A 27,492-nucleotide genomic window follows, 5' to 3' on the forward strand; every position below is an offset into this window, starting at 1 on the left:
CGATACTTGGATTAGAAAGATGTGTTTACATCTAGCCTGGTAAGACTTGCACTTTTGCTTTATAACAAAATGCAGGTTAAGAGCAATCTTACAGCTACATAAGCTTCCATTGAACTCACAAGGCTCCTTTACTTTTACGAATGCACAATTGGTGTGATGTTATTTTATAATTAATAATGTTAGCTTCAAACTCATCGTTGATGCAGGAACCTGTTAGAAAACAGGGAAGCCAGATCACTAAGCAGCTTAGGAAAATAACACTGACAAAACAGAAAATGTGTCACAGGTTCTTAAACCGAGATAACCAGCGGGAAAGTGGAGGAACATACCTTCCCTGGTTCAAACGTACTTTGAAATTATTGTAGCCAAGCTAGAATTGTGCGAGTCATGATGCTTCCTGATTAGCTTACTCACTTACCAACTGACAACACTCCTCGACACAGTCGTGAAAGTGACTACATCGGGTGTTTGGGCAAAAAAAAAAAAGAAAACTCCTAGTGGGGCCTGCACTCCATTATGTCACGCAGACTTCATTTTGGCATGTCACGCAAAATTTCTAATTTCAATTGACATGATCCGATTCATGATCCATGATCCGGTCCGTGATCCGATCCTTGATCTGATCCGTGATCCGACCCTTGCTCTGATCCGTGATCCGGTCCGTGATCTGATCTATAATACGGTCCGTGAACTGATCCGTGATCCGATCCGATCCGATCCGATCCAGATTTTATCGACGCTGGATGAATATAAAGCCTAGCCTCATTCTGACGAGCAACTCAACATGGCGGCTGCACGTGGGAGAAGTGGAAGTGGGCAAAGCCTGGAAGATCTCTTGGGTAACGAAGGCACAACAGCTACTCTCGTTTTCAACGCTATTATGACCGCAGCAGCTCAGCCACTAACATGTGTTCGACTTCTGGTGCAGGTAATGGACTATAAATGTCAAATGACACAGTGATATTTTACTTTGATACTTTACCGGTGTCCAAGCGGATATTTACCCTCCGGTCCAAATCCGCTGGCGGATTTAGACCCCCTTCCCTCAACAAAACAGTGTGAAAACATCATCCTTAACATTCTATTAGCAATAGATAATACTTTACGTTGCAGAGTATATTAAAGTTTGTTTTAATTCAAAACATGCGTATTTACATGTATGTTACCCTCTTCTCAGCATGCCGTCACAATCTAGGATTTTCGTTAACGAGAATGAAATGGCTTAAAAACGAGCCGTGAAACTTGAAAACGTTTGATTTTTGTTATTCTCTCGAAAAAGGTGGGAAATATGAAGTGATAGATATGCTAACACTAAGTGTGAAACTTCAGTGGAATCCCAATTGCTTGGGTCCTCGATTTGTCGATCGTAACCCTCGATAACTCGAACCAAAAGTCGTTCCCCTTCCCCAGTCAACCTAATTACTCCAACTGATTTTCATTTCCCATGGAGACTCGAAAAATCGGGAATCCACTGTTCGCATCCTACAACGAAATTCTGCTGCTCCACCCATTACTGTTACATTAAGTTTTTCAATTTTTCGTTAGCCGAGAACGCGCACTAAAATTTACATCCAGTTGTGTTTGTGTTACTTGTTGTATTCCTAATGATTGAAAATAAGTTAAACTAACAATCCTTTTAGGTTTTTTAGTCTAGTTAGTGTTCGGTCGAGTGGATGTTCAATAACCTACAATAGGCTTTACGAACGACTTGTAGTAAGAGTAGTTACTTCGTTCTTGTTCAGAAACTGTTTAAATATGTTATTTATAATACGAAAATCAGACGGAGTTATTTTTTAGACTGGATGCAATACTCTCCACTATTGTTATGACCATTCGTATCAATGTTGATTCACATCAGAAGAAGCAAGGATTTATTGCAACAATTTCAATAGTTCAAATGCTGTAGTTTGGTTGCATTTAATTCTTGCATATACTGTACAATTCGCTATAATGAATGCAGTAGAATTGGAATAAAATGGCTAATTATTTTTATCTCTACTGGAGAATTTTGTGTTGTGATTGAAAAGAACATAACAAAAAAGCTTGCACATAGAATAAGGTACCAAATGTGATACAAATGATGCTGAAAGGAAAGTTTGGGTCCAAATCTGCATCTGGGGGTCCATAACCGCTTTGACACTGGCACCCAAAGTTCAACTTAATGTTTGCATGACATCTCTCAGTATTCATATTTCTATCCTGTGGAACCTCCTTCCTTCATTTTAACAGGGAATTTTTTGGTACAAAAGTAGTATATTGGCTTCTTTCCACACCAATATTTAAATATTCATGAGAGGGAACAAATGCATTGGGCCAATAGGTGTTCACTGAACTTAAGGCTAGCTGAGGACAAATGTCCACAGGAGACAAAACTTCCTCTATAAACTAAAAACAAAACTCTCTCTTCTTGCTTGCTCTGAAAATATCATCAGGGGTAAAATACGTATAAATTCGAAGTGAGGGAGTGGTTGCTTTATCCCAATATAATGGGTTCCATGAAGTTGAGGGGGGGGGGGGTAGTGAGGGTAGTAGAGTGCACAGTAATGTGATCAACATGATCATAGCAAAAAGAACAGCTGGAGTTTGTTGATAACAAGGAGAAGTCTACTCCTCTGGTGGTCTTCATTTTGAATCAGTAAGGTCTCGCAGCTACAGCTGTAGGTAACTCAGGTCAGATATTACACCACTCATGGTCTTAGGCTTACAAATGAATTAGAGCATTGTTTTCATCAGTAAAATGTGGCAGGTTTGTTTGGTTTGGTGCTCAACATCAGATCAGCAGAGGCTGACTTATTTTCAGACATTAGATTGGTATTTTGGCAAACCTGATGATCTTCTCAAATACTGAACTTTATTACCCTTTACACTTTAACATCAGAATCCATATTCTCCATACCCTTCTTTATACATTTCCTTTGGTCCTGACAAGGAGAATTCATTTAACATGTAAAACTTCTTAGTTTGGCAATCATTTCCTCTTTTTTTTAACAAATCTCATTAAGTTAGTTTTGAGAGTTTGGTATTGAATCAACTAATATTCCTCTACATGTAACTGATACTTTTCTCTATTCTCATTGCTTTTCTGCTTGATATTGTATTGATACTGTAAGGAGAAATTCTGTCTTGGTCACTTATGGGAGTTAAAGGTTTAATTAGAGGAGGCTTAGAACTTGGGTGGCAAGGCATTGTAAGTGGAAAGCTATCTCCACAGGTCATTTTAACTGATCACCTGAATTGTATTTCACCTGATACTTTTAGTCACGGAGTGTTTAAAATGAAATTATTTTAAATTTGTGTTAAGGTTGGACATGAACCTATTTCTCCAACTGAGTTCACAGCATTTTACCAGTATGGTAAGGAATTTAAGAAGATTATTATTCATTATTTCTTCACACTAATTCATTAAAAGGCATATTAAAAAAAAATACAGCACCGTATTACCAGGACATAAAAAACTGCTTAAATGTAAGCTTTGAGGGGATTGATACATGGCTTGCCTTGTGTTTGCATTTAAAGGAATCAAATAGAGTAATTATCAATCAGATGTTGGAAGCAAACTTGGATTGTCTTTTTTTTTTTACTTTCCTGGTGGTTGGTCTGAAAAACCCCTGCCACCCTCTCAACAAATCAGATGCAAAACTGGAATTTTAAATTTCAACTTTCTCACATGTATTTTCCCACACTTCCAGCTGTGCTGTTTTCACTTCAAGTTCTGATTTGGCTCCATGTGATTCTTATTTTAATTTCTGATAAGCCATTTTCTGATCACTTATTGTATTTGGTTATATGTCTACAGTGAAAAAGCATTATAACTAAATTCAGATTAGTTTTCTGGCAAATGACTTACATTTGTCCTTTGCATTGTCTTGAAAACAATCATGATGGACAGTTTCTGTAATATAGATTTATACTTTTTTGATCAGCATGTGAAGATGACAACACAATTTCTAGTTGATAGTATGTATTTATATAGAGTGCAAAGGCACTCTAGAGCTATTGTTGAAAAAAAAAATAAACACCAAGATATTCATGGTAATCAAGAAAAGTAACCTATTTGTTCAGGTTTCTTTGTTTTTTTACCTCCTTATCCTGCAGCATGTCATGTAAAGAAGATAAATGGATGGCATGGACTTTACAGAGGATTGTTGCCAAGGTAAACTATATATGCTTTGGTTTCCAGAGGTTGTAACTTTTTTTGTCTTGGTGAGAAACCTTGTTGATTAATCAGCAAGAGATCAGAAATAAAAATGTTACAGGTTAAATACTGTAATGACAGGAGGCCTCAGTCCTTGTTACTAAGCAAAAACATCAAGTCATTTTAACTTGTTTGTATGGGATTAGTTTCTAGTAATTAAGACACCTAGTGTTTTAAAGTGATTCCTCAGGCACTGCACATCCCATCCTGTGTAATAAAGTCATGTCATCAGGGGAATTCCAAGATCATGATATTGTTTTTCAATAAATGGACCAGGTAAAGAGGTTCTCTTGTCTTTAGCTCTTAAACTAGCATGGTGACTTATATTTTTTGTTGCAGAATTTTGGTGAATAAATTATCCCCTTTTAATTAGAGAAATTAAAAAAGAAATCATTGAAGGGAAAAAAAGATGGTTAAAACCATACAAAAGGCCCATTACTCAATGATGAAAGTTATGACCTTTAAAGCAATCACTCAAGGAACGTTTTTTCATCTAAAATTGCATGATTTTTCCACAAATTATGTATCAAATTGTTTTATATTATGCATCAAATTGTTTCTAACTATCAAGTTTTTTTCAAGCTTTACTTTAAAACCCTTGCCTCCAACTACCTCAAAATGTATTTTGAACCAATGAAATGATGCATATGATTAGTGCCTGTACAGGCATTTGTGGAGTATAAATTTGGCTCATCATATCTCTTACACAAGCACTGAGTGATCTTTCTTTTGAAATGTTTTTTTTTTCAAACAAACATCGGTAGGAAGAATTTAAGGAAAGTTTAAAAGAAATTTTTTGATGAGTTTCTTTTTCTGAGGAATCACATTTATTAATTAATGGTTAGTGCGCTGGGCTCCGGTTGTAGAAGTCCACATTCAAAACCTGGCTGGGTCATTGTGTTGTGATCCTGGGCAAAACAATTCACTCTCACAGTACCTTTCTTTACCCAGGAGTATAAATAGGTGGTGGTTAATTGTCAGGAAAGCCTGATGAAATACAGGGGGTAACCTTGAGATGGACTTAAGCATCCCATTCAGGGGGAAGTAGTAATATTTCTTTTGGCTTCATGCTATGGAAACCAGGATAAGCTGCACCTGGATGGGCCTCATGGCTCTAGTAAAAAAAACTCTATAATGTGTAATTTCTGCCAAAAAAAGTGGGTTAAAAGTAAATAGGTTGATTTGAATGTTGATATTCTATAATAAAAGTGCTCTCACTTAATGTCTCCACATAAAAGGACCTTTAAGTTTGCTCATCAGTAGAGAAATATTTTGTGGGATTTATTTTTGTGTGTTGAAGTATCTGCTCTCTTCTTGGCTTAATTTTATGAGGTGTAAGTCCTTCTAATCTCCAAGGTAATTTTCATGATTTTTGGGAAACTTTATTTCTGGTATTACATTAATTGTTCCACTATAACTGTTGTTAGGGTCTACTCATCATTGATTGGAACTCTTGTAAACAATACAATGCTACAGGTATTACTATGGATTCACTTAAACTATAATTAGTTTACCACATTCCTTCTGTAGTTTGATTTTTCCAAAGTATAAAATGTGAATTTCTTACCTTACATCATGCAATTGTGATATAGTCTTATGTGAATTGTGTATTGAATAGGCTATGGATAAAAAAGACAATGCCCTTGTCCCCCTGGTTCCTCCAGAAAATAAGGTGGGGTTGCTCTTTTTTATTTTAATATGTTATAATTATCTTAATTACAATGATTTGAATGGTACAGCTCTGTACGTTAATTTGTTTTTCTTTGTTTCTTCTTGAAATTTTTAGAGCAGGCAAGAAGAATTGCTAGAGTTTTTTGAAGAGGTATTTTGACCAATTTTGCTCTTACTCCTTGCTTAAATGGGGGCGCTGGAATCTGACTTTTTAGAATATATATTATTTAGCACAATAGTTTGTACACCAAACTCTGGACTGAGGGGTATGGGTATGGGTATGGGTTTGAACTTTGAATAACTCTTTACACCCTAACATCAGTATGCATAATCTCCATATTGTTCTTTGTACATTTGCTAGGGTGCTGAATGGGAGAATTTGTTTGATAATCAATAGCTTCTTTAGTTGGTGATCATTTCCTTCATTCTTGTGACCTTGATATTTGATTCAGGGTGATATTGTAAGGAGAAATTAGATGCTAGTCACTCTTATGGGTCAACGGGTCAAGGTGGTGTCTGTCAGACTCTGACACACTTTGTTACCTCTTAGTCAATGCATGCATGTATCAGAGGAATAATTATAAATGGTTACCTGTAAACTGTCAGGAAAATGTGATGGAATGCAGGGTGGGGGGTTTATTGTGCAATGGATCAGGATCATATCCATAGGTCAAGTAGCCATACTCCTAGTGGATTTATGTGTTGAAAGAAAGGATAAGTACTGAAGGCCTGGTCTGGGTCACTTACCTCAGTGTTGATGTAAAGACTAACAAATTTTTTTTTCTATTAAGACCTGTGTACAGGCTGTGGCAAAATGCAGTGGTATCATTATCAGTCACCCATTTTATGGTAAAGTAACAACTGAACCTTAGATCATAATGGCTAGAATTTCAATTGAGGGTGAGACATGTAGGGCTATTAATTTCTAGGTAACAAAATTCAAGTAGATAAGTAGTCTATAATTTCTGTAATTTGTATTTTTATTTATTTATATATTTATATATGTTTTTAGCAAATATTGATTGACCAATGACACCTCTCTAATTTAATTTCAAGTGCTCTCAGTCAGAATGATGGTTCAGTTTGTTGGTCAAGAAACTATTTACAGGTCAGTTCTTTTTCCACATTCTGCTACATTAATTTTCATCTCCATTTGACAATTTTTAAATTTTAAGCATACTTCTTTCCTTGAATTGGCAGATTTTCTCAAAATTTACTCGCTTTTCAAATTCAACTTACTATTTGGAGATGTAACGGCACCTTTTTTATTGTTTTAACCTTTAACTCCCAACATTTGATTATTAAATCTCCCCTCCAGCTGCAACACATATCATTGGGAATTAGTTATGAGACTAATTTGGTGTTAGATTAAGATAATGACTTCTGCCCAATAAGTTTCAATATTCTCATTACATGTTTGGATAATGTATGGAAATTATAGAGAGAAGTTATGTGTTTATTACTTCTGGGAGTTAAAGAGTTAAGATATCCTACACACAGGGATGATAAATTGAATGTTCCTTTCTTTACTTGAATGTGCCAATCATGGACAAGACTTGTACATGTACATGTTAAATATCTTTATCTTATTGCCAGTGTGTTAATAAATCTGTTTTCAGTGGACTATGTGCATCAGTTAAAGAGATCTATAACAATGAAGGACTTGGTGGATTTTTTAGGTAGGAAATGAATGTTCTGTTACTGACTCATTATGGCATTAAAATTAAGAAAACTTTTATTTCATGTTTTTTATCCTTTGTGACTATGATTTGAATCGTTATGAAGTTTCTTGCAATAATCATCAGTTTTTTTTCTAAGTGGAATAATTGAAAAGTTGAATCAGCAATAGTTGCACTCTTGGCTGAAAATCAATCAAATGTAGCCAAGTGGTCCAGGCACAAAATGTAGCTTGAACAAAAGAAGTGTTACTTTTAATTAGAAATTTCTCATTCAGCAAGTACTTTGCTTAATTCAAAAGCAACTATTAACGATGATAGTGGCTTTGCAAAGAAGAGAGTTTTGTGGCTATTGGTTGAGAAATAATTCAACTAGGAATCACCTAACAATAGTATTTAATTTGTGTCCTGTTAAATGTCATCTATTGCTGTCAACAGTGGTATCATTCCTCGCCTTGTTGGAGAAGTCCTGTCCCTTTTGTTATATCGAGGAGCTTGCTTCTTGGTCAGCAAATATGCTATTGACAGTGAGGCAAGTCTTATCATATCAAAAATTAATATATATGATTTATTTGTACTTTTTCACCAGATGCATATTTGTCTGTAACCCAGTACTTAAAAATGATAAAATTAACTCACAGTCTTCACATGTTTTTCATGCTTTCATTGTATTTCACATCAACTTTTCACATGCATGCCAAATTTGCCATTTGGAAGGCAGGTTAAAGGCATTTGAAAAGCAAAAGAAAGATATTATACCTTCCACATAGTAATTCACACGCCTTTTAAACATTTCTTGAAGCCTACATCATAAAAAAACTGAGACTTGCAATGTGCATGTGCTTTAATTTACAACCTTGATGGTGATTTGTGATTCAAGATGAACAAACAGGTGGTAAACCTTAGTCCATCTCTAAAGCACTTGTTATTGATTTTGAAGACAAAAGATAAATTTCCTAAGTAGCATGATCATCCAACTGACTACAGCTGTCTAGTTTGATTCATGCTGTGAGATCAGTAGATAATATCACTTATTTGTATTCAGCTTTATCAGCAAGTTAATGTGATAATTAAGTAACAGTATGCCTTGACAAACCTGCCAATGAAGGAAAAACGATTTGTAAATTTGCAGGTCGGCAGAAGTAAAGAAGTACAAGTGTATAGATATGTACTTTTCCAGGTATAGTATACCTGATAGACATCTTTAATTTGCCCCCAAAAAAATTTCATCACCTTTTGAATCAAAGAAGAAGCACCAGTATTTGGAAAAAGTATGGATTTATTCTACATATTGATTCATTATCAAATTTAACAAAATCCACTTGGGCTAAGGATCTTACCACTTTTTCCCTCATAAGATAAGTTCTATGTAATATGTCATGTTTTAACTCAAGTTATCTGGTATAAGGGCATCACATGTACAGTAATTTGAAAGACCAGTCCCTACTAAACTTATAATAGAAGATGCATGTTTTGAATTATTTGGATACGTCGCTACTTTTAAATAATCATATTATTGTACAAACCAACCAGCTAACATGACTTATATTTTGCCATGATTATTATCATTATCATTGATATATTTTCTAAGTCTGATGAGGATTAATACATGACTGATGGGTGTTGCGCTCACAGCATGTCAAAATTAGATTTGTCGTAAACGCGCATGTAATTACTTCCCTGATTCCCAACCGTGCCTGTAGTGCAAAACCGGTGATTTTGAAAACGTTTTGAAGTAGAATGTGTTTAGGAAACCAGAGTAATTTAGTCTCCATCGAGTTAGTCACCAGATATCTCGAGCCTGCTCGAATCAGCCGAATCGAAAGGTCTTGGTTGAAACCTTGTGTTATGTGCTTTGGTGAGAAAATTCAACATTCACAATAACTCTCCGCCAGGTGTTTAAATAGTTACCGGTGAACTGTCAGAGAAATCTGACAAACTACTTAAGGGTGCCCCACCAGGAGAAGAAGAAGCGAGGCTCTTAGTACATGTGCCATAATACCACAGATACCGGAACATACGTTAATGGCTGTGGGAGTTATAATTAGTTTCGTGTGCGGGGAATAAATAGCCTTTATCTCAAATTGCTTTTCACTTTCTCGAAGGATGTTGAATGTAATGTTTCTTCTCTGTATTAGAATGTAAACTTTTATTATCTCCTGATGGAGTTCTTTCGATATAGATACCGTTCTTAAGCATTCATAGTAAACTGATGTGCATACTTAAAGAATGATGTGAACGTTTTAGAAATCAATTCATTTGTATCTCGAAGTTTGGTTCTCTCTTTAGAACAACATCAAGCATAGAATGTGAACTTCTCGAAGTAAGAAATTCGAGGGAGGAAAAAGAAACCGGACAACTTTTAACCTGGTTAGTAATTCAGTTAACCTCTTCCGCCCTAAAATCAGTATGCATATTCTCCAAACTGTTCCCTATACATTACCTAAGGTGCTGATGAGAAGAATTTGTTTCATAATCCGGAGCTTCTCTGGTTGACCATATCCTTTATTCTCATGACCTTAATGTGTGATTTGGGGATGATATTGTGAGGAGAAATTAGATGCTAGTCACTCTTAGGGGTTAACGGTTTACCCTTTTACTCCCAGATCTCACTAGCAATTCTCCTTACTGTCTGCCATATTCTTATTAACATCTCACTTTGTTATATTATTTATTGCATAATTTCATTTTATTTCTCATTGTACAACTGACAATGGATGATGCTTCATCCGAAACATGTCTTGGTTTCATTAAAATAAATATTTAAAAAATGAACTTCAAAAGCATCGTGTGGTTGATCAAAGCGATATAAACGTCTTTACTTGTCTTCACTAGGTGCTTTTTCTACCTTTATTGTTTTTTTTCATCAATTTGCCTTTGTTGTACTTCATTTTTTGTCAAGTATCTCAGCAACAGTTCGCAGCCGAATTCATCAAATTATGACCTGTATGGCCCCTCAGCTGCTCGTTCCTTTTACACTCGTATTAGAGTCTGACGCGATGGGGCGCTAGGGCCGGGAAAAGGTGTAAGGCGAAGCGAGAGGTGGTTTAATGAAAAACTGCTCTTTGCCCGAGTTAGGTGGGGCTGAACGTGAAATTATTTGGCTCTCTGCTAGGCCAAATAATTTCTCGTGCGGCCGCCCACACTGATGGACTAAGTGGTAGGACAATGATATTAGTTTGGAGATTTGACATTGGATCAACTAATGTTCCCCTAATTGACACGTTTTCTTTATTCTCATCACTCGTCTGCCAGATATGGTAGTAAGGAGAAGTTCTGTCTTGGTCACTATGCACCTGCTTGTTATGTGATGTACATTGCGCGCCATAGTTTCTTATAAAAAACAAAACGAAACAAAACAACCAAACAAAAACAATACTAGCATACAAATGTATGTACGACTGATGTGCTGTGAACGCGTAAATCTGGATTTAACGGACTGCAAGTAGAAACTAACCGGGTCGAAAGAAAAAAAAAAGAAATGACATATTCCCTTACTTTAGAGCGCTTTTGGTGTGATTAATCTTTTTCTTTGTTTCTGTTGATAATAAAACACTGGCGTCAAAGAGTTACGTAATGGTTATCGTACATGAAAATTCATCTAACCTATCTATTATAGCGATGTTTTAGCCTGACAAATATTCCCATAACTTCGACATATTTCTAGAGAATATCTTGAAGTTGATTAAAATGGCAAGCCTAAAACTATTATTGCTAGGATTAAGCTGATAAAAATTATCCGCTATTTTCCTTTTTTCGTTCGCAGCCGAAAAAAACGATACATTTTTGGATATTACGAAGCACTTATTTAAAGAAAGTCGTACATGTACTCTCATAACATTCTTTTTTCTTCAAGGGCAGGGTCAAGAATAGAATGAAAACAAAAATTTGGAAATCAAGAGATACAAGGGAGGAAAATGAAGATGGAGGGAAGCATCCAATAAGGTTTGTTATTTAGTTTGTGACGACTGATTAAGTTATGTATAGTTTATGGGGCTGGTTTGCGTCCAGTAAACTGAACATTTTATTTTGCTTAAAAACAAAAGTATTTCGTAGTTTTCTCCATTCCCCAATCTATTCGATGTCTGTTTGAAGGAGATGACTTACAGTACTGTTTGAAGAAGTGATATTACTGCAGGCAGATACTTTGTTGATGGTAAACATTGGTATTGAAGAAATTCTTTGTCATTGTCTGTAATGTTATAATTAAAAGAAACTTGCGCGTGAAATATGTTCATAGAAGAGGTGACTTAATATTGTCAATCAATCAAACATTGACGATGATGATAACTTTTTCAACCTAAAAAATTCTGTTCGTTTTGAAGGTTTTTTTGAGATCTTTTAATGTGATCTTTCAGTAAGGGGCGTCCTGAAAAGAAATTTGTCGTTATCAGTAATCGCTTTTTCGAAAAATTGAGCAGAATTTTTGATAACAGTCAAATAATTTTTTTTCCGAGAAATTGCCAAAAGTCTGGCAAGTTTTTCTGAAGATCATCGATCAACCCCCGAGCAATTATTAAGAGACGTTGCCCTTTACCGACAAGTTGCTTGAAGAATAATCCTTAATTTTTACACCACCTAAAGCTAGGCTCTAAGGACTCTAGTAAGACCAGTAGTGCTAGTTTAAACATACTAGATGGCTTATATGACGAAATAAAGCTAACCGTGTGTGTTTTATGTTACTGATGAATTTCTTTATTGGATTTGCAGAGTCGGAAGATGAGGATGAAAACAGGGACTCGAAGAGGATTGGAGAATTGGAATGGGAAATGCACAGAGAGATCAATGATGAAGAACTCGGCAAACTGTAAGTTGTTTGACTAACTTTACAGTACGAAATTAGAGAACGATGCCAAAATACTCATTAGCTTGACTATCCAAAATATTCTGATGATAACAGCGTTGTTACAAAAACTACAAAGGTAGAAAACAACAACCATTGTAAAGTATGTTTTCCGATGTACAGTAACAGAACTTTCAGGGAATGTTTTCTGCGCTGAATAAATTTAACGAAAAATCCTCCTAAGGTTAAAGAATGACGAATCACATTTTCCAGTCGAGAGGAAGTCCCAGCTCAACCTCGTAACTCCCATGAGTGACCAAGAAAGATTTTCTCCTTACAATATCTATACAATATCAAGCAGACAAGTGATGAGAATGAAGTAAAATGTCAATTGGGAGATTATAGTCGATCAAACACCAAATTATCCGAACTGACATCATGAGAATTGGTTGGCAGACAGTACGGAGATTTACTAATCAGATCTGGGGGTGAAAAGGTTAAATTGATTGAACGGCTGTTATTCGAGAGCTAGTGAACCAGTTAAAAGGTCATTTCAAATAAAAAAAAAGTTCCTAGACAGATAATTAGTCCCTAAATTTTGTAAATATTTTCAAGTCAAACATTTAAGACAAGTCACTGAAAACCGTTTCAACTCAGAAAATTTACTTTCTTAACCATTCACAGAACTCTTTGGATATCAGGTAGTCTCAGATCGACTGGGTTAATGTAGTTCTCTCTTAAGATAAAGTCTTTTAAGTGAGAGATCACATAGTTACAAAACGAACATATTTAATATTCTTTGACGAGCTTTTAACAGATAATGAAAACTGCCAAAAGATTTACCAACTTAAAATATCAACTCCCTATTGCTATGATTGGTTTTTTTAATATGTGGTGAACATAAGTTATTTTCATATTACTTGAACTCAATAACACTCAACCGCGATGGGTAAGCTAAATATTAATAAGCAAATGGCTGTGACAAATGAATTTTAACGCCGTATGGTTCCCAAGCGTAAACATTGTTGGTATGCACAAAATAGTTACCGTGATTTTTTTTCTTTGTTGCCGAAGATCATTCCCGTTGTCACAACTCTAATATTAAAAAATTAATTAAAGGTTATACTCCTTCACATTATCGAAGAGAATTTTTTCGGCTTGTGAGCTAATTCCGAGAATCATGATGGTTTTCGTAATTTGTTTACTGCGTTGATTGAATCAAGTTGAAGGCACGTGACTGGACGTGTGACTAAGGGAAATCATTCGCTTGAGATTCGTAGTGTTCTCGAAAACAATGAGTTGTTGACAACAACATTATTTCTCATTTTTGGTATTGTTTACCATCCCTTAAAAAATAGCTCCGGCCATCCGATGGAATATACTTTTACACAAATGTTTTGGCCGTTACCGGCTATACATTATGGCGATTCATGAATGTCTTGCGCGATTGTCGCAATTTGTCCGGCACTGGGTAACATATTTTGTGCTTCGACATGCCACAAACATCATTAAAAGTAAACTCTCCACATGGAAAAAGTAATTTGAGCGCCTGCTTTAAATCCTTGCAACTCGTTCGCGGCCAAATGTTTCAACTTTGTTTTTTCTGATCAGGAAGTTGAAAATTATAAACATCGATACGAGCTTTGGTTTTTACTTCAAGAATGAGAGTACATTGACTGAGTAATGATTACTCTAGCTTTACGTTCAGTTAACATGCCTGCTGCACACGAGGTTACATGCTGGTGTGCTGTGTCCGCTCGCACGCTAGCTTTTGTATTCGAAGGTTAACACGCTTTGCGTGTTTGCCTGCTCGTGCTTCATTTTTCAACAGCGCACGCTGTATTGGTTGTAGGGTGTTATATGAAACAAAAGTATATGCACATTTAAGTGTGCTCTAGCGTACTCAGCAAGCGTGTTCGAGCCAGTTTCTTCTTTTAAGTAGAAGTGCGTTGTGAGAATGCTATTGTCCCTACATTCGTCTGGAGGGTCATTTCATTGAAGGTATCCATTGTCGCATACAACTTCTCTCTTCCTAGAAACACTTTTGTGAGCGTATCACAGTACAAAAAAGAGAAGCGAGTCAAGTAAGATTGTGAACTATATCCTGAAAATTCTACAAAGCAGTAACTATGTGTTTTAGTTTATTTTTGCTTTTATCCGAAGAGTTTTTGCGGTTTGTTTAGAGAAAGTACTTAGCTTAGGAAAGCGGATTTTTCTAACCAACAAATGCAAACACGTCCTCCTCTAACAATGGATATGATACTTACACTGTAGGATCATACTTGTTACATTAAACTGTTGCTAAGAAAAATTAAGTCTAAATAGTTTAAAGAGGCCGGGAATGCAAAACAACAGACTGAGTCGAAAAAGCAGAACAATACCTTTGAGCTCTAAAGATAAACTTTACAATTTTTATGCATTGAGAATGTAACTTTTCATTCCAAGGCAGCCACTGTTTCGAGTAATGCATTTTTCATCAAAGGAAATAAAAAACGTTGCAGCAAGGCATGAGTGCACTGCTAAATAAAGCGAAGGAATGTAATCGACATCCAATATTTTTTTAGGATTTTTTGCGAACAAGACTCATTTCCTTCAATATTTTTCCTACATATAGAAGAATTTTGTTAAATTACTAATGCGTTCCTATAAATCTCTAAGGTCCCGAAGTGCACAAGCTTTCCACCCCTAATGATGGGTGGAAAGTATTTACCTCATTTATCTTTGTATGTTACAGCAATTGAGAGAAGAATTGTAGTGTTGAGAACCATTTCTTTAAATTTGGTGTCGAAAGGGGTACGGTGTCTAGCTTTGCAACAGAAGTGGCCAGTGATAAAATCCGAATAGTAACCGAATAGTCGCGAATTGTGACGAATAGTGAAAATAAATGAATTTATAATGAAATAAAAATAGTTATTGCTCTATTTCATAGATTTATTATATATTCAACAAAATATCGCGTTTCTGATTGGTCAATGATGAATGCATAAATAGGTTATAGAGTGCAGTAGAGGTTATAGAGTGCAATACGGAGAAGTTGCCATGGAAACACCGGGGAAGCGCCAAATTTGAACACCAAATTATAAAAAAATGGCTGACAGCCGGTTTGCTTTGTCAAATCAAAACATCGTTGAGCAACTTAAAGAAAATGCGAAAAACAAAAACACGTTGAAAGCTACACAGACCTGGTTAAATGTCCGGCAAACATGGGCGACTCAACGAAAATTAAACCCAAAAATAGAAGAATACGAGCACGAACAACTCGATAAAATGTTGCAAATCTTCTACACAGAAATACGCACAAAAGACGGGTGTGAGTACGAACCTGAGAGTTTAAAATCCATGCTGGCAGCCCTCGACCGCTATTTAAAAGAGCATGACTACAAGTACTCTATTGTACGAGACCGAGAGTTTCACCAGTCGAAGTTGGTACTCGAAGGAAAAGTGAAGTGTCTCCGTCAACAAGGAAAAGGCAAGAGACCCAACGCCGCGAACGCACTGACAGCCGAAGAAGAAAAAATGCTATGGAGTGAACAAAGTCTCGGCGACTGCAGTCCAAGAGTTCTTTCCCAGACGATGTGGTGGATCTTGACTCAACATTTTGGCCTGAGGGGAAGACAGGAACACCGTTCAATGGAAGTCGAGGACTTCAGTTTTTGTGTGGACGACAGCGGCACAGAGTACGTCACATTTAAAGAAAATCCTACAAAGACGAGGCAGGGAGGACTGAACACAAAACATCGTAGTATTCTGCCAAAAATGTTCGCTACTGGCGGTCAGAGATGTCCTGTTGAGTTACTGAAGCAATACCTCAGTAGGCGTCCTCAAGAGCTGCGCGACAAAGGTCCTTTTTACCTTGCCATAATCGAAAATCCCAAAACAAATGTTTGGTACAAGAAGCAGCGGTTCGGCGTAAACAGCATCGACAATATGATGAAGAGCGTCGTCAAGAACACAGCTCTGGAAACAAGCAAGAAGAAATTGACTAACCACACCGCAAGGAAGACAGTTGTGAAGAAACTCAGAGCAGCAAGCGTCGCGAGGCAGTCGATAATCCAGGTGACCGGCCACGCAATTGAAAAGTCTCTTAACGACTACGATGAAGGTAGCGAGAAGGAACAGCGACAGCTTTCAAACATTATCAGCAATGCTCCACAGTCAGCAGCCTCCAGCAGTTTTCCTGGTCTACCAATGTGGTCTTCTCCTGCAACGACTTCAACGTGTGAACAGGTGAAAACAAGCGGCCATGCTTTCACTGTGAACAACTTTCACAACTGTCAAGTCACATTTAACGTGATTCAGGGGCAATGCAGTTCCCCAAAGTCTACAAGTCAGAATGTTATTCCCTGAGGCCGATTGAGATCAAACATTTGAAAACAGTTTGGCGGGCTTAAGTACTCTTGCCGCTTTTAATAACTGAAATTTAGCTTTTGAGTTCGGCTTGTAATATTTTCTGAGAAACTTTCAAGAACTTCACGCTTGATTTACCCGTCACAACATTACATTTTTGATTGGTTCAAATAAAACATGTGAGCATTTTGGAACCCATTGAAGTGTTTTTTGTAAGGCGTGCAGAGTAGCACGATGGAGTAATTTTGTCGAGAATATAATAAATAAAAAATCGTATGAACCTGCTCGTGCATTTAGTGATTTATGGTCACTCGTGATGTTTTGAAAGTTCTCAAATTGCACTCGCCTACGGCTCGTGCAATTTTGAGAACTTTCAAAACATCACTCGTGCCCTTAAATCACGAAATGCACTCGCGTTCATACGATTTCCTATACTTATTGGATTCAAATGTGTGTATATAACGATTATATGACCAAAAAGGTATGGGGTAACATATGGACTAGATCATTGGACCCTTGGACTATTTTTTGGAGCATTTCTTGGAGCATTTTTTGGAGCATTTTTTGGACTATTTTTTTTGGACCATTTTATCGGGGGGGGGGGCGGGGGAGGCAGACCATTATTACTTTAACTTTTTGTCATGTGAATTCGAAACTGGCACCTAAACACTGGACTATAATTGTTATAGAAAATATCGCCAACTCCTGTTTTCGATCCTCCTCTGTGAAGTCATGCGTGTGCCTGTTTACTCGACTTGTGCCAGTGCTAAATGATACTCACAGGTTAGTATGAATCATATTTAAGTTGCCTCACGTTTTCCTTTTTGTATGTGCCAAAATAAGCGAGGAAAAAGCGCGATGATTTTATAAGTGGTTTCACATCATGGAGTGTAATCCAGCTGTCAATGAAACTCTCTTGACTTATCCAAGCTCCAGATAATAAAATTTCCCGGGCAGAATCGGTCACATTTACTGACTTCTACGTTTTGCCGACGAAAAATATCGGCAAGCAACAGTAGCCACCACAGTTCTACTTCGCAGGTTTCGTTGGTTTTTGGGCAAGAAGTGATTGGTAGCAGCCCAGGCAAATTGGAGAACAAACCTTGGGGAGTCGCGAGGAATCCCGGTGTCGGTGATTAACTCGTTTGTTTGCGAATCAGATAAGTAGTCCCTCTGTTTTATTTATTTCAGAATGATAGCATACATGATTGAAACACAATTTATATGTTACCCTATGCCTTTTTTGTCAAATAACCGGGATATACACACATTTGAATCCAATAAATCTACTAAACAGGGCAATAAATATTTTTATTTCATTATTAATTCATTTATTTTTACTATTCGCCACTATTCGCCATTATTCGCCACTATTCGCCACTATTCGTCACTATTCGTCACTATTCGTCACTATTCGTCACTATTCGTCACTATTCGTCACTATTCGTCACTATTCGTCACTATTCGTCACTATTCACCACTATTCGGTCACTATTCTGGTTTTCTCACTAGCCAACAGAAGTTCTTTTGAGAGAGATAACGATGTGTTTGTTTTCGGACTATACATTTTTCCCACCAAAGAATTTACCAGTACGGGTCAATAGAATTTCTTAATTTCTGAGCAGAGCCTTCGCCCTTTGTGCGAGGAAAAACCTTTTCTGTGTGAGAGGGGCTTTTTGTGATCAAGAAGGACAGGTTTTAACTCAAACACGGAATTTCTAAACATGGATGGTACGTGTCATTTGAATTTTTTTAATATTTAACTAGCTGTAGCTTAAAACCGTTGTCAAGCAAATGTATCCATAAATCAAAAAACGTTTTAAACGAGAGTCAAGATTAGGACCAAAAAACTCCTGTTACAGAATGTTTAGTTTGTTGCGTTTGTTTGTTTTCCATGGCGAAATCTATGTTAAGAATATGTAGTGTGTTCATTTCTGTTCCCATGACATTCCACTCCTTCGCACTAAGTGCGTCGAAGGTCAGTGCTCTAGAGTTTCGTTGCTGTAAATAATTCCCTTAACAAAACAAAAGCTAACTTTTTAATAAATAATCAGCTGTCCTTGTGGGATTGATTTTCGGAAACCTAGGTTAAGAGAATACACGGCCCCTTTGAGCTTGAGTTTATAACTGAGTATCCGCCTGAGGTTTCGCACTGTTCACACAACAGGATATCAGCCAGCTCAGGAAAGGGCTTGAACTTTATTACAAATGATGTACTTCTGTTATTAAAATGCGATGGAAACTACAACTGGTTCGATATTCATAAGATAAGAAAAGCGCAATCGAAGTCATGTGGAAAGACAAGGAATATGAGTACTTCTCAAACACATGAAATAAACAACAACAAGGACCGCACCATTCTTCGCTTGCGAATTGCAAACCGAAAAGAATGATAAACAATCATGTTCGGTGTGGGAACTGGCCGTTATTTACTGGCCTAAAATCTTGCACACAAGCACTACCGACTGGAAGAAATTACGCCGTTAGTTATTAGCGTAAAATCTTACACATAAACACTACCGACTGGAAGAAATTACGCCGTTAGTTACTGGCGTAAAATCTTACCGACTGGCGTTAAATATTACGGACTGGCCCTGCTTCTAATTCAGCTAACTGAACACCCACCGCGTTTAGTTTTCGCTGTTCTTCGGAAGTAGCTATTGTCGTGAGCAATATGAAAGCTAGATTCAATGAGTGATTCATATCGCTACACAGGAAGTGTGCAACCATTTGCATTTTGAGTGTTTATTTTCAGCTCAAAAGATTTGATCCGGTGAACTGACCGCACAAAAGCTGACAAGGGATAACGATTTACGCCTTCAGTTACGGCTTAAAACTTCATACGTACATTTACGACAAAAGTGCTGAAGACGGGCTCATTTTTAAAGCTAGTTTATTTCATAACAAACAGGTTGGTTCCTCGGTTTCTCCGATAAAAGCGGTATTATCCACTCACAATCAGTTGTACTATACTTCGTGTGACCACATCCAGAAACCCATGACCCAGTCATGCGTTCCCGTTCTTAAGATTTTTGGACATGGGATAAAACCAATTATGCTGGGGTTGTCATCCACAAACCAAGTGCACTCATTGTTGCCGAGATACACCTGTAAAGGTCTTACTTATCTTTGAAGCACTGACTTGCTAGACACCCTTATATTCTTAAATATGAAAGAGAGTATTCCATAAGGTTAGTTACATATTTTATAGCAAGCGTTGCAAATTGCATCGTTAAAACCTATTAGTTAAGTGTAGTTTTTGGCGGTGGATTCTCGTTACTTTCCTCAATGACACCTGCCAGGCTACGTGCCTCTCACTATTTCCCAGGAGAGCGTAACGCCTGTATGGCAATTACAGCCATTATGTTATCTAGTTCCAAAAGTGTGGCTTCAAGTGTTGTACATAGGTAGAGCAACTGTTCATTAGATGTTTTCAATGGCGTGGCTCGTCAGTTTCACTCAGCCAACAGACGGACATCTTTACCGTTAAAATCCTCAATCCAGTCTGACCACCCTTCAATGACTCTGCCATTGCTGTCAATTCAATCGGCAAAATTAACTAAGTATCCTTCATATTTTCTGTAGGCCACGATTTGGCCTTTTCGCCATCCCATTACTTTGTAACTACACCTGATTTGTCTTTCTCGTCGTATTCCACATCAATTAAACGGTTTATCAAGGCTCTTCTATTTTGTTTTCTTTTATTGCTTAATATATGTCTGCGCTTATCCGACGGACCTTCGTCACCACACTTGCCTTGACTTGTGCGCTTTCGTTTAGCCTTCTGCTTGCCAGGTGATGATTTGTAGGACATTGTCACGTTCTCTTTGCAAACTGCTGTCTTCACAGCGCAGAGGCGATTTTCCAGGTAAATGTTCTCCATCAAAGCATGAAGTATATTATCACCTTCCTGAAGTGACTGCCTGTTTAAAGACTCGACAGGATTGATAGTGCTTGGTCCCTGTTCTCAATCCTCGTCGTCCATTTCCTTAAAAGCCCTTGTAAACATGGTCAGGTGATTTACGCGGAATCACCATTTACTCCAATGCTCTAGCTTCGTCCAGTCTTTGTTGTGGTTGGTGTCAAATTGCGAGAATAGGTCGTTGCCAACAAATTGCCTTCCTTCTTGTAATTTTCTGGTGCCAGAGAGCGCATCGAAAAGCAACAAAACATTTCTTTTTCACACTCGTCTTCGATTTTGCTTGCTAGGGCTTTTAATATGCGAACTTCAGTGTCATTCCTGCAAACAAGCCTGCAGACTCTTTTAACTGATCGCTGCCAGTGAACCTTGCATCCCCTGATCACTTTCCGGGAAAGGTCTTCACCCAGACACTGTTGAAGTCCTTTGAATTGTCCATCATCAAAGTCAACCGTGATAGATTTCAAATTCTTGCCATTTGCGAAGCGGGCATGATCAAACGTCACTTTTTTAAAAATCGTGGCGATGGACTTAGCGTAACTCTCACTGTCTTGCCTACTACATATAACTATTGCTACCGCATTATACACGCACGTTTCGTCGTTAAAAGAAACAACGTTTAGGAGGTATGGGAAGAAGTCATTACCACTAGAAGTAACGTCCATGAATAAATTATCTGTTGTACTCAACAGTGCAGATTGAAATGGAGCCATGAAGAAGGCATACTTTCTGCAAGAAGTAAAGAGGTACTCGCTCCCTTTCATCTGATATTGACCCATCATCTGGTTGACTTATTCAATCACCATACAACTGGTTGCTTTTCACTTTTTTCCGAATTTTATCGAATCGGAGCACCTCGTCGAGTGGGCGTAGCTCTCTGTAAACAGACGTCCATTTGCCAAGGGCTATCTTCCTCTCTTTTTAAACGCAGTCGGCATTTGCTGCAGGCGAACTAGCTTCGGCTGGGACGTAACCAATTCCAAGGCCCTTCATACTGTCTTTTGTTTTTTTTTTAGCTGTCATCGGAAACCACTCTTTGGATGGCTTCTTTCACTCTGCTTGACATGCTGTGTGGAGCTGGCTTTTTGTGATTGTGTCGAGATCCCGGTACAAGACCAACCATCGCCTTCCATCGTCATTGCAAGGCCATATGTAGACCATCTGCACACTACATGGTGCAGATGAAAGAAGAGATTAATTTTCCCTTTGACGTAAGCATCGATTTATCTTGTGTCTGTTGGAGACCACATACTCACAGTCAGGGCCAGCACAAGTTTTCACGCCTTCACAAGGCCCCCGTCTCACGTACAAGGATGTCTTCTTACCTTCTAAAATTATGTTGTGCTTCTTTGTTTGCGAGCCTCTTATTGGCAGTTGGTTGTCATCCCAGATAAAATGTGGCCGAGTATTGGCTTCAAAAGGCAACCTGCGCTAATCTCTTAAGTTGGCCAATGGTTTCTGTGAGGACTGTAGGTCAGTCTCGAATCCGGGAAATTCGTATTGATCTTTGTCTGTCAGCTTGTGCCAAGTATCAGAATGCTTCAAAACTTCCTTTAACTTTGGTAGGTGATGGTGTCCACGTCCACTCCTTTTCTTGTAAGTTTGGGTTGTCCAATACACCCAAACTGAGTCCGATGGACCTAGGTCATGAACAACCAGACGCGCCGGAAGTCAGTTCGCGAGAGACTTAGTAAATATACAACAAAGTATAGAGTTGCGGACTGGATGGAAATACATGTCGGAAAACGGCCGGACTCCATCAAATCCGATGGAGACGGGTTGCCGTGGCAAGAGTATATCGAACTCGCCGCGTGTTAGTTCACGAGATACTTAGAAAACGTACAGCAAAGTAGAGTAGTGAAAGGGGTGAAAAATGTCGGTAACGGACTCCGTCGGATCCAATGGAGACGGATTGCCGTGGCAAGAGTCCATCGGACTCGCCGCATGTCAATTCGCGATAGTCTTAGAAAATATACAGCAAGGTAGAGTAGTGAAAGGGGTGGAAAATGTCGGCAAACGGACTCCGTCGGATCCGATAGAGACGGGTCGCTGTGGAAAGAGACCATCGGACATCGCCCCGTGTCAGTTCGCGAGACACTTAGAAATATATAGCAATGTTGAGTATAGTGAAAGGGATGGAAAATGTCGGCAAATGGCCTCCTTCGGATCCGATGGAGACGGGTTGCCCTGGCAGCATCTGCTCACTTTAATAATTTACCTGAACTTAAACTTTCACTAAATATCTCCGCCGATGAAATACGTCACAAATAAACTCCCAATCAACGAGTCAAAGTCTAAAGCCTTAACGATCACCGGAAAGCGCCTGGCGTCTAAGATCAATAATGAACTTGTTGTCACAGTTGAGGACAATAGGCTCGTAAATGGAAAAAGTCCAACACTTTTACGTTTAACAATCGATAGTTCACTCTCATTTGATTGTCATGTTGAAAATCTTTGCAATAAGCTTGCCTCGCGCATAGGTCTTTTGAGTATAATTAGGCCCTTTCTGTCACTTAAACAGCGACTGTTGCTCAACAATGTCATTATTCGCCTAGTAATGAGCTATGCTGACGTCATTTGGTCAACATGTGACAAGGAACCACTTTACAGAGTCTTGAAATTACAGAAACGTGCATCTAGAATCATTTCACATTCCGACCATCTAACACCCTCTCTGACACTTTCTATAAGCTGGGATGGATACCTTTTTATGAACAGTAAAATTAACAAATGTGTTATTTTTTAGAAGCGCGTAAATGGCTCTCTTCCGAACTATCTCAATGAACACTTGACGATTAACAATACACAACGTAACAGAAGCACGCGGTATGCTAGCTATAATTCTATCTGTCCTTATTATAAGCGTGACACTGAAGGAGGCCGTTCTTTTGCTGTATCAGCAACAAGACTTTGGAATAATGTGCCGCTAAATATCAGAAAGATAGACACTTAGATGATATTATGGTAACGTCGAGGATGTGGAGGGGTTGTAAAAAGAACGACTTTTTCATATTTAACGCGCTTGTTTCGCCTCATGGATGAGAGATATTTTTGCAAACTGACCTCGGGGGAGTTCGATCGACTCGTGCCAGGACGAACTGTCTCCATCGGATTGGCGTTAAGAACGAGGTATATTTCATTGTAGCGCGCTTGTTTCGCCTCATGGCTCAAAGAACGACGTAAATTTCATGTGTAGCGGCGTTTGGCTTAAAGAACGACGAATGTTACATGAGTAGCGCGCTTGTTTCGCCTCATGGCACTAAGAACGATTTATATTTCTTTGTAGGGCGCTTTTTCCCCCCTCATGGCTTAAAGAACGACGTATATTTCAAGTGTGGCGTTTGCCTCGCTTCATGGCTTAAAGAACGACGAATGTTACATGTGTAATGCGCTTGTTTTGCCTCATGGCTTAAGACGACGTATATTCCATTGTAGCGCGCTTGATTCGCCTCATGGCCTTAAGAACGACGCATATTTCATTGTAGCGTGCTTGTTTCGCCTCATGGCCCAAAAAACGACGTTTATTTCATGTGTAGCGTTTTTCTCGCCTCATGGCTTAAAGAACGACGGATGTTACAAGTGTAGCGCGCTTGTTTCGCCTTATGGCTCTAAGAACGACCAATGTTACATATGTAGCGCGCTTTTTTCGCGTCATGGCTTTAAGAATGACGTACATTTCAAGTGTAGCGCGATTGTCTCGCCTCATGGATGAGAGATATTTTTGCAAACTGACCTCGGGGGAGTTCGATCGACTCGTGCCAGGACGAACTGTCTCCATCGGATCCGATCGAGTCTGTTTGCCAATATCTTCAATCCCCCTCGCTCATGTTAACCTCTTACTTCCGGTACCACCAGTCAAGCGCCATACGGCCATTTCCGGTTCCGGTCGCAATAGGACTCAATCCGCCTGCGGGTGAAGGTAACCCGACTCAGGGCAGGTGTATTGGACATGTGTGAGTAAGTTTTGGCGGCTTTCTCTTTTTTTCCTCGTTAAAAGGATCGACCGCAGAATCGAGAACAAGGTCGTTGCGCGGACGGCGCAAAAATTCCTTACCTTCCTCGGAAACTTTATGTTGTCTCCACACCCTGTTAAACGAGTCGTATCTAGTTATGTTGAAGTTGATGTCTACATACTCTAGGTTTACTGACTTTCGTAACACTTTTGACCACCAATCATCGGAACATTTCAGCCTCATTAGCTCCGAACCGGTAGAATAGGTACGAGACTTTTCTAGAGGCGTCTGCATTTCTGGTGTCGAGAATTTATCTCTCTTACTTCCTTTAATCATACGATTAACTCTTCCTCTCTCACACCATTCTGATATTTTATCAGTTTTCCAAAGTAACTCGCATCAATTAAAACCGTAAGTCTGTCAAGTTTTCTAATTTGTACAAGGTTTATCAAAGCACTACTATGAAAAGTTTGAGTCATTCAAGCTTTCATTATACATTTAAAGTTTAAGAGATTCCACTGTTTTCAATTACAACTAGTTTTTCCATGTGTTCGCTGGAAGTGTCCTTTCAGTTTTATAAAAAACTTTTTTTGTTTTTTGTATTTCTCTAGTTAAGTTTAATTATTTACATCTCCTAGAATCATGATGTGTCAGTCTTAGCGTGCTATTCCTCGAAAGTCGAAAAAGGTCGGACAGTGTAAAATTATATAGTTGGTAAAAAATATTGGATGTACGTTGAATTATTTGGGTTCTGCCTTTCAGATGGCTGAAATCCATGATGCCATGGAGTTGCTCCGTATTGAAGTAGAGAGAGGGAAGAAGACCCAAGAGAGGAAGATAGAGAGAGGCGGAGAAGAGAAAGGGAGAGAAGCAGACAGGAGGACAGAGACAGGTTAAGGCAAGAGAGGAGGGTCGAGGACGAACGGCGCGGAGAGACAACTTTCCAACCGCGTCAACCCTTACGGTAACCTACACGTCAACCTCCACGTCGTCCCAGTTAGTAATCTAAACTGCTTCCTACCGTTGGATACATTTTTAACCGTTTAATTTGGTTTTCCCAAGTCTTATTCGCCTATTTTTCAAACTTAAAATACATGATATAGCATGGCGCATTAACATACGAAACATCCCTTCGAGTGTTGAATATGTCTCGGGAGTGCGAGCAGTGATCGAGAGAAATATTGTTTTTTCCTAAATTAAAATTAATTACAAGCTAACGGGCAAACAGAAAGGAAACGTAAAGGGAACACCGAACCATTTCATTTGCGTACGAATTACTTTGTAACCATAGCGTTGGCATTCACATGTAAAAATAACATGTTACACATGTCACATTTTTGCGGGAGGTCTTCTAGTGATTCACTCCTATTTGTTTAATGAAAAGGACATGGCCGCATGGAGATACAAGTGACCCTCTCTTAATGAAATGGCAATCCACTTTAATTTCGTTGCAAAAGACACAACTGTTATTCAATCGTAGAGACTATGTAATTTTCATGATTTCGCGCGAAGGGTCACATGGTTTTTACAGCTATTGTTATAACAAAAGTCTTTATTTCCTTGCAGAGAAATGTTACAACTGTGGAGCCGTAGGCCATATTCGGGCTCAATGCCGAAGGCCCAGGGGTCGAGATAGAAAAGAATACAAAAGGGACAGTGACGTGGTGGTATTCATTACCACTTTCACGGCACTGTCCAAAATCTTAAAACTTCTTAATAAAGAGTGTTTTAAATGTGAAATGTCGGATAGTGCATCATTTCTAAATTCACATGGCAAGGGATAATGTGGGTAGTGACTGGTCTTGAAATTGCGAACTGGAACGATAACACATCCTAACACATCCACACATACACACCCACGCTCACACAAAAAAAAGCAAGACAAGACATTCGAATTCAAACTAGACTGTGATAAATTTCTTAGTTTATCGTAGGAGCACATATACCACTCTACAGTGATAAAATTGTTATAAACGCTATGCCCGTAGAAGCTATCCATACCTTGTCACTTTTCAGGCTTGACTAAAAATTTGTCGCACCACTTACTAAAGTGGCCTCGCTAAAACATAATAGAAAAAAAGAATAAACACTTCCGCTACTTACATACTGTAAAATTGTACTCCTGTTAATAAACTAACGGCGTAATTTCTTCCAGTCGGTGATGTTTATATGTAAGATTTTACGGATTTTAAAATCCGGTCGGTGATATATGTAATGTAAATTTTACGGCAGTAATATAATTTAATTATACATTAATTTATTATAATTAATCTACCGACGCAGATAGTGGCGTAAAATCTTGCAGTATATAAACTGTTAGTCACATATCTCGCCGTTATATATATTCCCAAATGCAGATTGCATGTAGACACAGAAGGTAGACTTAGTTCAAGAACAATTTTCTTTTGTCCAAATTGATCTCACACCTGACAATTAACATCTTATAACTTCTTTATCAACTTTCTGAGGTCATATTCTATGGTGATGGAACCTTTGGAATAAAGGGGGTAAGTTTCTGCTGCGTCGGTGGGAGAGTATAACATGGTAATTTAGTATTATTGACTGAGTTGATAAGGTAAATTGGTCATTGTAAAGAGTTTAACAGCTGATGTTTCGAGTGTTGGCCCTTCGTCAGAGCGATTGAGACTGTTACCCTTAGGAATAGTCTACTAAATAAGTGACATCACCGACCTGTATCTGGCTTTAAGCGTAATCTCAAAATTTACCTTTTGAGCCAAGCTTTCAGTTTGTTGTCTTCAATAATGTAGTGTTTTTATCTTCTTTAGGGAATTGTAAGGTTTTGCTGACAATTATCTAAATGTAACTTTATAATGATTTTAGTTAGCTGCTATTATCATAAAAAATGTATATTTTTTATTTAATTTTAATTTTTTATTTTCTGTGCAGCATATTTGATCATGCATATATGTGCGCCCTATAAATTCCAA

General features: G+C 38.1%; 3 protein-coding genes and 1 pseudogene across 3 annotated transcripts; 3 read left to right on the plus strand and 1 right to left on the minus strand.

Annotated features, from left to right (window-relative positions):
- The first annotated feature begins 777 nt into the window (after positions 1-777).
- Positions 778-26,284, plus strand: LOC131795944 (mitochondrial carrier homolog 2). The gene is made up of 14 exons (XM_066172179.1): positions 778-928; positions 3,302-3,353; positions 4,096-4,153; positions 5,623-5,671; positions 5,814-5,867; positions 5,982-6,017; positions 6,658-6,715; positions 6,923-6,974; positions 7,486-7,545; positions 9,832-9,912; positions 11,404-11,487; positions 12,253-12,349; positions 25,307-25,540; positions 26,111-26,284. Exons 1-12 carry the CDS (start codon positions 785-787, stop codon positions 12,263-12,265), a joined length of 741 nt encoding a protein of 246 aa, XP_066028276.1. The 5' UTR covers positions 778-784; the 3' UTR covers positions 12,266-12,349; positions 25,307-25,540; positions 26,111-26,284.
- On the plus strand, positions 15,413-16,672 carry LOC136283520 (uncharacterized protein KIAA1958-like). Its single transcript, XM_066172493.1, has one exon. The coding sequence runs from the start codon at positions 15,413-15,415 to the stop codon at positions 16,670-16,672; it is 1,260 nt and encodes a 419-aa protein (XP_066028590.1).
- Positions 20,128-25,023, minus strand: LOC131786354 (uncharacterized; annotated as a pseudogene).
- On the plus strand, positions 25,307-26,328 carry LOC136283521 (uncharacterized). The gene is made up of 2 exons (XM_066172494.1): positions 25,307-25,436; positions 26,111-26,328. The coding sequence occupies exons 1-2, from the start codon at positions 25,307-25,309 to the stop codon at positions 26,326-26,328; spliced, it is 348 nt and encodes a 115-aa protein (XP_066028591.1).
- Positions 26,329-27,492: the final 1,164 nt, after the last annotated feature.

The sequence above is a fragment of the Pocillopora verrucosa genome, chromosome 9, assembly GCF_036669915.1.
Source record: "Pocillopora verrucosa isolate sample1 chromosome 9, ASM3666991v2, whole genome shotgun sequence".
NCBI classification, from domain to species: Eukaryota; Metazoa; Cnidaria; class Anthozoa; order Scleractinia; family Pocilloporidae; genus Pocillopora; species Pocillopora verrucosa.

What these genes read in the sequence shown, in the direction of transcription:
- LOC131795944 (XM_066172179.1), top strand. Translation starts at nt 785, where the DNA reads ATGGCGGCTGCACGTGGGAGAAGTGGAAGTGGGCAAAGCCTGGAAGAT. An exon ending in TGGTTCCTCCAGAAAATAAG is followed by an intron (nt 5,868 to 5,981) that starts GTGGGGTTGCTC and finishes TGAAATTTTTAG; the next exon opens with AGCAGGCAAGAAGAATTGCT. An exon ending in ACCGGACAACTTTTAACCTG is followed by an intron (nt 9,913 to 11,403) that starts GTTAGTAATTCA and finishes CTTCAAGGGCAG; the next exon opens with GGTCAAGAATAGAATGAAAA.
- LOC136283520 (XM_066172493.1), top strand. Translation starts at nt 15,413, where the DNA reads ATGGCTGACAGCCGGTTTGCTTTGTCAAATCAAAACATCGTTGAGCAA.
- LOC136283521 (XM_066172494.1), top strand. Translation starts at nt 25,307, where the DNA reads ATGGCTGAAATCCATGATGCCATGGAGTTGCTCCGTATTGAAGTAGAG. An exon ending in AGACAGGAGGACAGAGACAG is followed by an intron (nt 25,437 to 26,110) that starts GTTAAGGCAAGA and finishes ATTTCCTTGCAG; the next exon opens with AGAAATGTTACAACTGTGGA.